Source organism: Cyrtonyx montezumae, unplaced genomic scaffold, assembly GCF_038088225.1.
Source record: "Cyrtonyx montezumae isolate F1298 unplaced genomic scaffold, pur_monq_1.0 scaffold_10, whole genome shotgun sequence".
NCBI lineage: Eukaryota > Metazoa > Chordata > Aves > Galliformes > Odontophoridae > Cyrtonyx > Cyrtonyx montezumae.
The window spans coordinates 37,266,652-37,277,378 of NW_027071826.1; the positions used below are offsets into that span (position 1 = coordinate 37,266,652).

General features: G+C 45.1%; 1 protein-coding gene across 1 annotated transcript in view; it reads right to left on the reverse strand.

Annotated features, from left to right (window-relative positions):
• Nucleotides 1-9,944, reverse strand: part of TTC17 (tetratricopeptide repeat domain 17) — a 48,627-nt gene extending 38,683 nt beyond the window's left edge. Inside the window, exon 1 of the mRNA XM_065754968.1 lies at nucleotides 9,708-9,944. Coding sequence (XP_065611040.1) covers nucleotides 9,708-9,923 — 216 coding nt within the window. The 5' untranslated portion in view covers nucleotides 9,924-9,944. The remainder of the gene's footprint in view (nucleotides 1-9,707) is intronic.
• Nucleotides 9,945-10,727: the final 783 nt, after the last annotated feature.

Consider the following 10,727-nt stretch of genomic DNA (forward strand, 5'->3'; position numbering starts at 1 on the left):
TGCACGAAGACATACACACTGCCTGCGTGTTAGCACTGACACCTCCTCTACAAGAGCTGCTTATCACTTTCTGCCATAACCTGTTCCTATTTTTTAGTTTGTTGACGTAATATGAACATTGAGCCAGAAGTTTTTTTGTTGCCTTTATTTAATCTATCTGAAATTGGTGACATTGTAATTAGATGGAAAGGCCTACCACAAACACACGTGCAGCAGAACCTCTGAGCTCTTGCTCTTCATTTTTTCCCCACCTTTCCGAACAACTTGGGCACATTTCTGGAACCCTCTTACTGCAGAGAACTGCAGATTCAGCAGGACAGCAACAAACTGCCCGCTCACTTTAACACGACCTCTCAACAGACCAAGCTTTGAGCCGGGTTCTCTTTGCTACAGGTCAAATAAGAAGCTCAGAACTATTCCCTGTGGACTCCTCACTGTTACATTTACCTCTTTACAAACCCTCTCTACTAAGCAAGAACTCAAATCCCCCGAGTAAAGAAGAGCATTTCTCTGTTCCAGTTTTCCCCCTACCTCAAAAATAAAACAACAATCAACACAATGTTACTTTTGGCTCAATTTGGCTAAATATTCCTTGTCAGATCAAAAGCTGAACTCCTCCTCTTAGCAAACATATTTTGGAGGGTGGCTACCAACACAGTCCAGACAGTCAGGCATATCTCATCATCTTCCCTGGTGAATTAATACTTATATCATCAGATGACTGACACCAGCTAGACTTCACACAATGAATCTTTGGAGTATGGATTTCACTGTTGCCAACAATACTGTTGAGCCAACAATCACTGCTGTGATAGAATATCCATAATGATCTCAGAAGCATAGAAGATACCCTATAAAAAAAAACCCCAGCAACACTGTCAGCTGAAGCATTAAATTCCATAGCACACCTTGGAGCTGCATTTATTTCCTCCTATGGGCTCCACCTCACTTTGAACAGGTTGCTCATAAAACTGAGTTCTGCACTGACTGAGGAACTAGTCCGTAACTCATTGTTAGAGGAACTACTGTGGTACATTCAAACAAACGAAGGAGAGCTTTGGAAAGAAAGCAGAGTTACACCTTAATGATTTAAGCACTTCACATTCCAAAATTGGACTGTTCCTGCCTGCTGAAGGCTGCCTGCATGATACTTTACATTTACTGAGACCAAAGGTAACAACGAGCTCTGCCTTCAGTGACTAACCACATCTGGGGAACGATTGTTTGCAGAATGTTATACAAACATCACCATTTAAAAACCTTATTAAGAAAGCTGAATGGTCTCAGGTGATCATTCATTCAGAAGGAGAATGATATTGAGAAACTGTTTCCATCCATAGTCTTTGACAAAACAAATTCATGAGAATTAGTTTCGAGTTTAGGGTGTGAGAATTTGGGGTGGTACAGGTTGACAGAAAAGCACTGACAGGTGCCACAACTGTGACTGGCTCCAAATTCCTACCAAATAATATCTGGCAGCAGAAACAAAAGCATCTGAACAGCAATATCTTTGAACTCAAAAGTTATGTCATCCACCAGGACATGCTATCAAGTTTGGCAGCTTAAGCAGCACTCAAAATGTTTTTATTCAGACTTCTGGTTTTCATTTCCAGATCCGACCTCAGTTTGTCACCTGCAAATGAGGACTTTCTAATGATAGCAAAAGATTTCAGACTAGTAGAAAGTTATTATTAGGAAATAATCTTAGCAGCTATTATTTTAAGACCGATGTAGTGTCAGAACAAAGAGCTCTAAAACCAAAACCTCAGCAGTCCACCTAACCTTGCTTTTATATTTCATCATTTCTGACAACAAAATGTCAAGATTTGCATTGTAAGAAATTATCAGAGACTCGCAATTGGCTCCCAGAAATAAAACTCCACAAAGACTCAATCATTATTGAAGAACAATTTGAATGGGAAAAAATTAACACCAGACAAACACACCAGGTTTGCAAAGGAAACTTGATCCAGCACATACAGCTGCTCAAATCATCTTGGCAGCTCATAAAAGTGACTGAATGTGATTTATCAGTACTCCTCCTCATTTTGCACATTTACATTTTGAAGGCATTACAAGATTTTAACTGAGGAAACACAAAACATCCAGATCTATAGAGGAATGCTGAATGACACAAAGAAGAACAGATTCTTAATGGAAAACTACAAGAGAAATCCTGCCGACCAATCAGAAAAGTAACGTTTAGCTGGCCCTCACCAGGCATCAGCTCAGAGGACGATGGCACTTATGCTTAAGAATGCCAAAGAATTTGAAGTGCCATTCCCTGACTATCTTAGGTCAATCCAAAAAACCCATCCTGGGACTGGGTGGAGGAATTGTCCCTTTTGTTACTATCTGTAATCTTCTAGCACCATTTGGAGACAGCTCACTCAGTTCAGCTAGTAAGTAATTTAAGAGGACCACTCCCATTGCTTTCCATCCTGAGCTGGACTCAGCAGGCACCTCAGTGCTGCCCATTCACCCCAAAGCCACATGGTTCTGGAGGTACTCTGAACACACAGCCTTCTCTCAGATGCAGCCAGCAACACGATGAGGACTTGGAGAAGCTGAGAATGTTACCATTCATTCAAATGGCACCAGAAATGGTAGATCTACTTTTACATGATATGGACTGCAGCTTGACAATGCTACAGATCCTTCACCCCTTCAATGTATGCACCCTATGTGCCTTCTCATCTATTCAAGGCAAAGAGCAAAAGAACAAAAAAAAATAAAATAAAATAAAGGGGGATATGGAGATTTAGCTCATCTCCTGCAGAGCTCCCCAGAACACTCGTTCAGGCGGAAATGAAATAGAAGCCAACTTGCAGAACATCTTAGGTTAGCAGGGACTCCTGTGCTGGAAGAGATGCTCGATCCAATTATTTATTTTTAACTCACATGCTTGGCTGGTGGCAGCATTTACTCCTCTTCTGAAGTGCTGAAATGGTGACATTGAAGATGAACTGCTTGAAATGCTAGAATCTGACTTTGAGTCAAACATAGTAAACAAGGAAAAAATAGTGCTGAAAAGCCTTCCTTGAAACTAATGAGTGCTACAGCTACGTTGCAGAAAGCCTGCCAGGAAACCACTTTCAAAGTAAGTGCTCTCTGTTCAACTTTGCCCAAAGGTGAGAGTTTCTCTATAAAGCACAGTTCAGGTTTATTCACTGTCACAAAGTACACCCAGAACCTGATTTGGCGAGACACACCAAATTTGTGCAACAAAAGAAGACACGGGAGTTCAATCAAGCCCTCAAGTTCTGGAGAGCCTCCTGCATTACCCACACTTGGGCTTGTAAGATTTGCCAAGCCCTCGGCACATATATATATTTTTTTCTTAAATGAGGGTAGCTGAATGCCTCAATCGACTATTTTTAGTAATTTTTTTCCACAAAAAAAAAAAGTGAAAATCCCACTGTTGATTGAGGCACAGGAATGCCAAAGTCCTAACAGCTGTTAGCACCTGTGCACATCCTAAAAGCTATGATATGCAGAAAGCAGATGCCTTAGCTAGAATGTACACTTTGTGTATTTACTTTCTACAGCAGCCAGATAGATGTCAGGTCTGCATTCAGTGAAGCAAAACAGGGATGGAGGGATCACCCACAGACGTCTGTAATAAGCGAGAATTTGTTTTCAGAACAGCAGACTGGTTCTTGCTCGCTGCCAAATTCTGACAACATGAAGTGTTCTGTGCTGAAACTACAGAAGATAGAGCCTAATTATTCTCACAGAATAGCAAAAAAATGTTATGCTTAATTAGTAATTTTTTTCAGCCAGCAATGACAAAACCAAAATGAACAGCACATAACTAATTAGGTACTTGAGGCTAATGAACAACGTTATTCTGTGTTGTATTTTTAGGACAGGTGCTTTACAGAGTGGTTCAGACTGGATATTAGGGAACATTTCTTCTCAGAAAGAATGGTGAGGCACTGGAATGGGCTGCACAGACCCTGCATCCCTGGAGGTGCTCAAGAACCATGAGGGTGTGGCACTGAGGACCCTGGGTTAGTGGGCATGGTGGGGACAGGCTGATGGTCACAACAGAATCCCCTCAGTACTTACTGAGGGTCCAAAAGAAATGCTTCCATCAGGGCTTTGCTGTCAGCTATCTGGCATAAGTTCTCACATCCTCAGGCTCACACAGGGCATGTATGTGGTACGCTCAGGCTGCTTCCCACCTTCTCCACTTGACCTGCAGATCTTTCACAGCTGAGCTGACAGCATCAAAGCTACATCATGCACCAGTGCTCCACAGAGTAAAAACTTCACACTTCTGACTTACACCATTGATGAAGACCAACACAAAACAAGTCAAAACAAGTTCTGACCAGCCACGACTCTCAGAGAGATACATGATTCAGGTGCCATACCTCACCTACCTAGCAGGCACGTGGCACTGGCACAGGGCAGCTCTGAGACTGATGCACCTGATCCAGGACAATGATGGGAGTTCCTCAGCTCTACATTTTCTGCCTTTAAGCATGCCCAATTGCTCAGACCCAAGCCTTTTAGACAGACAGAACGCTTAGAATGAAAGTTTTTTTTATTTGCCTGTTTTTAAATTTTCACACTAAAGAAAGGCCAAAATCCCACAGCCTTCTGGTGCTTGAAGTAAAAGTTCTAAAACAAATCAACTTTCCCTTTTCCATAGGATAAGGTGACCTACACTTCAACCACATCATGCCTCACCTCATCCTTCTGCAGTTTGACGGCATCTCTTGGGTAGGTTCCCACTGCCTCTAGCCTGAACTCCTTGCTCACATCAATCAGGAGGCACATGCTCTGGAGACTGTATTGAGAAAGCAAGCTACACTGCAAACCTCCATAAGAAGGAGCAATTGGTTTTGTTTAGCACGCAACAGACTCAGCAGGATAAGAGATTCAATCAAGAAAAAAGTCACATGGCTAAGAAAAAGAACCTTAAGAGAAACAGAAGAGCAAATGTTCACCCACCATTTTCAAGATGAGACTGAGCAACTGCTTAATGTATCACAGAAAATGTTCTCACAAGCAGCAAATACCTTTCATTTGGCTGCACTAGATTTCTGCTTCCTTGGCTTAGGAGGCTGCTTTTCCTTTGCTCTGAGCATATACATGGATGCAACCTGAGCTCCAGCCCTGTGCTGTGCCACCAGTCCACAGCCAGGCAGTAGCAGCTGGGTTTACAGCCCACAGGCTTCACAGCCACCTATGAGCCATCTCATCGTGCCACAGCTTGGGGCACACTCATGTTCAAATCTGTCTCCACAGGAAGAACTGTTAGGTAACGCTTCCCTTCTTGCACTAAGCAGAATCCAACAGTGTTGCTTTGGTGCCATTTCTACTGAAGGAATTCCTCATTCTCAGCTCAGGACAGGCCAAAGCCTTGCCCCTCCACGCTCAACTCTTAAGCTTCAAATTCTGCAACATCACATCAAAACCAAAATGACTTTCTGCCAGCCCAGAGGCTTTCTGCTCCTGGCAACACTTCCTCAGCCCCTGCCTTGAACCATCAGCCTGGGAGCTCGGGACTAGCTCAACTTCCCAGTGTCCACAGTGGGCCATATGAGGGCAGCTCTTTGAGTCCCCCGCAACATGCTGGGATGCAGCTGTCTCCATCAAGCTCAAACAAGGTATCTGCAAGGACCCACTTCAGCTTGGATATATCTTTGGTACACAGCAGCAGCCAGTCTGCACCAGTGGAGCCATGGCTGACTGCTGGAACTGCTTACAGCATTCTATTTAATCCATCCTCCTTGTGCATACGTTTCTGTTCTCTGGAAGGACACCTGTACATCAGCAGGGCAGCCAGCTTTCCTGCTATCAGATGAGCACAGTCTAAAACAGGTTATATATTTTTCTGAACTTTATACTGGAAGTTGGGAAATGAAAAGGTTTATAAACATGCACACTATGCAGCTATCACCTCATTAAATGTTTATGATTCCTCTGTGCCCAGCTCTGCAGGAACACACACCTGAAGGAGGACACGGACCAATATGAGAACAGGAACTGACAGAGATAGATGCATTTGACCTGAAAACAGCTCCTAGAGCAAAAGATGGAGCTTGATGGCTTTCACTTGATGGCTTAGTAAAACAACAAAATGTTACCTGCGCTGCTGAGAATTAACTTGCTTTATCATTAATAAATGCTCACCAGAAACTGGAACAGCAGTGCCTATTTAGCAAACACTCCCATTTATTGGATGGGATCCTGCTGATATGCTGCAAGCTGTTGGGTCTGCTCCATCTCCAGGAACTCCAGAAGAAATGGCAGTCAGGGTGCTGTTAGCTATCTTATACCACAGGAACATCAATCTCACTTGAATACAGTCTCATGTTAAAGGCTTACACGCTTGCTGCACTATGAGAAAACAGCTAATGGAGATTTTAAGGTAATAATATAAAATTATTCCCTCAGATTCAGACCATCTCATTTTGTACACAGGTCAGGATCTGCAGCCTTTCCACTCCCAAACCACAGTGCACTTCGGTAACAGTTCACTGAAGCAAACTCAAGGCTGCAGGGAAACCTCTTTGCACTGGTGCTTCTCTTAATTTCCACAGCTAGCGAGCCACCCCACAGGGTGAATGCCTGGAACTGACTACCACTTAAGCTTAACTGGGCTTCATTCAGATAAACCTAGGTAGTCCAAGTGAAGATCAAACCCTCTCCACTCCCCAAAAGACAACAATTTAATGAATTTCAGACTTTGAGAAGGCTAACACTCCTACTAAAGCTAATAATACAAATGTTAATTAATGCCAAGACTGTCCATCACAGGACAGTACCGGGCACTTCCAGTGTGAGGCTGCTGTGCTGGAAAGGCTGTGCTCAGCAGTGCAAAGTCCAGTGGTGGCCAGTCATCAGCAGCGGCCCTTGGAGATCGATTCTGGTGCCAGCACTCTCTAATGTCCTCATAAATGAGGAACAACAGAACCTCAGCAAGTTGGGTGCCCTCTGCAAATATGGGTGGCATGGCAGAGGGAATGGCTGCTGGAAGCAACAGAGCTGGAGAAGCCACCACGCAGATCAGAGAGGGCAAACACAGCACCTGGGGTGGGACAGCCCCTGCACCAGGAAGGGCTGGGGCTGACCAAATGGAAATGGCAGTGCAGAAACAGACATGTGGGTTCTGCTAGGGGAAAAACTTATGATGAGTCAGCAACATGTGCTTGTGCAGCGAAGAAGGTCAGCTACGTGCTGGGCTACAGACTAGAGCCAGCAGGGCAAGGAAAGTGAAGTGCTTTTGAGACTGCACCAGCTTGAGGTGCATGGTACCATACACTGACAAACCTGAGCAAGCCCCATAAGGCTCATGCACAGAGGACAAGAACCAGGCTGACTCAAGGGGCCAGCCAAAGGGAGACACAGCTGCAAAGCCTTTGAATCTTCATCCACAGTGAACTGATGTAACTTCCCCTGCTCTGAGCTGCAGGGAAGATAGCATTACCCTGCGATTCTCTTCAGGTTTTTGTGCTCAAATCAGCAGCAGGTGAAGCTTGTTCCAAATGTGAGTCCTCACTTACATGCTGTCTTCAAGTAGATAAGGTCCAAACAAAGTCCAAACATGGACTGCCATGCACACAGCAGGAACCATCACAACAAACCACTTCTTCAAAGTTCAAAGGAAAAGTCTAATGTAATACAGAGAATTCTTATGTGACAACACTTTTTCAGAAAACACACAAACAAACAAAACAAAAACAGATTAATTAGAAGCAGCAGAAAAACTGCTATGGTGACAGGTAGTGCTCCACATACACTGGGAAGCTGAAATTTTGGATGCTGCAGAGAAACATGAGAAGCTGCACAGCCCAAGGGTCTGCAAGAAGAAAACAGAGGAAAGCCCCACTGAAAAATAAAAGTAGCCAGAAAGGATGACTGAATGGCTAACTGTACTACTAAAAAGAAATATTCTCATAAAAATATCAACTTGATGAAGGATACTCTGAAACATTAAATCCAAAGGATGCTCCACAGGGAAGTTTTAGTTTAAGTTCTGTTAGTAAGCACTTAATGCCTTGGCTTTAAGAACTCAAATACTTTGGGACACTATGCTTTTATCAATGAACAGATAATAAATCAGATACAAATCATCCCATCACCAGTAAATGGAAGAGGTCATCTGTTGTGGTTCAACATTTAGCAGCAATATACATGCACACATATATATAGCAGCAAAATACGTATACATGTAAGTATATACACACACGTATTTAAAATACAAGCTCACTCTAGAAAAACATCCACATTTCTCATTTTCCAGCATTTAAATAAGTGGAAAAAGCAAAGGTCTGAGGTACTCCGCAGGGGTGACAATAGCAATAGACACAAAGTTAAGGTCCACTTTCTGAAGAGCCAGAGAGAAAAAGCTAAGAGATCCGAAGTACATCTTATTATAAATAACTCACTGGAGAATGAGCACCTTTTCATAAAGAAAAGCTACATCCCAGCTTCTAAAGAAAGCAGCTCCTCATATACCAAGTTCACTGTATTTATAATTTGAACTTCCTTACTGGCAACAAGTGAGTTTATTTTGATGGTGCAGGTTAAAGATAAGTTAACTTGTTCTGCAGACATTATTTTATCACATCAACTTAGTTTTTAAGTAGTTTACCAAAGGAACATGAGAATGCCACTAGTTAGGAAACTAATGTAATTAGTTTTACAGCAGAGCAATTGCACAGTGGAAGCTTCTAAATGCCTTCATCGTTTATGTGGCATCATAAAAAGACACTTCTAAAAAGCAGTGCTGGATTCAGCTAATTAGATTTTCTTTCTTCAAGTTACAGCTGCTTTTCACGCAATAATCAAAATCAACACTTTACCCCGACTTGATAATATACAATTAATACACTCACATGCAGATGCTTTCAGCCCATTAGCATACACGTTCATCATTTCCCCACTAAAGAAAGTGGAAAAAGGAGGAGAAATAACACTGAGTGTTGTCATTCATTAGCTTGTGATTAAGTGAGGTTAGAGCACTGGGATCCATGCAGACAGCACAGGAGGCACTGCCTAAGGCTGATGGAGGCAGCAGGGCCTCCTCCAGGCAGCCAGCTCCTCCTGCCTCAGGACCACAAACACACACAGCAGATGCCATCAAAAACCTCTCAGAATAAGAGATGCTATAACAGACCCTCATTGCTCCACAATGTTCCTCTGTTGATAAAAAACGATGGAGGCAAAGCCACATAGCTTTCTGAAAAGACTGCTTCCCGCTCCAGCCGGGGAAGTCATGTTTACAACCACAGCACATCTGATACCAGAACAGATGAACACGAGATCAGAGCCCCTAAGACAGAACCCCAGCGTGAAACCCAAACATTCTCAGCGCGTATGGGGTACAGCCCAGCACCAAAACAAGACACGCGGAGCACTCGCACAAGCACACAGCTCAACGAAGCCAGTGCGCACTCGTGCACCCAGCTGCCGTAGTGCCGACTGTCCGTTTTAGTCCCAGAAGGAGCCAAAAGCAGGCGCGGCGGAGTGCGAAAACGCGCACTCATTCAGAAGCCCGACCGCGTCTGAGGAGCCGCTCCCACAGCTAACGGGGCTCGGCGGATGGCAACGGCGGCGCGACACGGGGCAGTGCGGCAGCTGCCGGCCCAGGAGCTCCCGCTGCTCACTCGCCGCACGGAGGGGCTCAGGCTGCCACGAAGGGCGGCGCGGGCAGGAGCTTCCCCACCGCCCCCCGCGCCGGGCCTTACCTGCTGCTGGATCTTCCCGTCCTCCGTGACCACCCAGTGCGTGGTGGCGGCGGCGGGCCGCGTCCCCGAGGCCAGCAGCGAGCACAAGCCCAGCGCCCAGCCAGAGAAGACCCACGCCCGCCCCAGCCCGCCCCACCCGGACGCCACTGCCGCCGCCATCTTCCCCAATCCCGGCCTGCCCGCGTCACCCGGAACCGGAAGCGTCCGCTCCGCCATTTTGGGAGGTGGGCCCCGGGTGGGGCGGAGCAGCAGCTCCCCGAGGCGCCGCGCAGGGTTGAGCTCTGTGGGGGTCCGCCACTGCCTCAGATGCTTTTGAATTAGGCTGAACACCGAAAGCCTTCACATTTCTGCTCCACCTGACGGCGTCCGCCTTCACCACGGGGGACGCCGGCTCAGCTGCAGCCGCGCTGTCCCCGTTGCCAGGTTTCTGTCGTACCTTTCTGCCACGTTTGCAGCCGGGTTGTTAGCAGTCGTGCTCCGTCAGGACACCAGCCTTCCTCAGCCTGTCAAACAGAAAAACGTGCCTGTAACACACACCCAGCGCCAGCAATTAAGAAAAAAGAGTTTACAAATGCTGATAGAGAGGCTGACTAGCACAAGGGTTTGTGATCCCTTAAGGATGGAGAATACAGCCCCATAGAGATGGTACTTACAGTTTCCCAAGCTTCCCAACGAGGCACGCTGCACTGCTCACCAAATAAACCAGGCTGTTACTCCAAGCTGCTGTTGCTGTCAGGACACCAACACATTTTATTGCACTATCAACATCTATTATGTGACTGTGACAACTCCTTTTCACAATACATTCCCAAATATCACGGATCTGTGAGACATGCAACTTGTGTTGGATATTTAAATGACTGTCCAAACTTTTGAATTTAAATTGAATTACTCACATTGAAGCAGCGAATAATTAAGTCTTGGTAAGCATTGCCCAATACAGCAATCGTCACAAAACCAAAACATAGCACAGCACCTGAGCCAACACAAAATGCTGCAGAGTAACCATAAAACAATGAG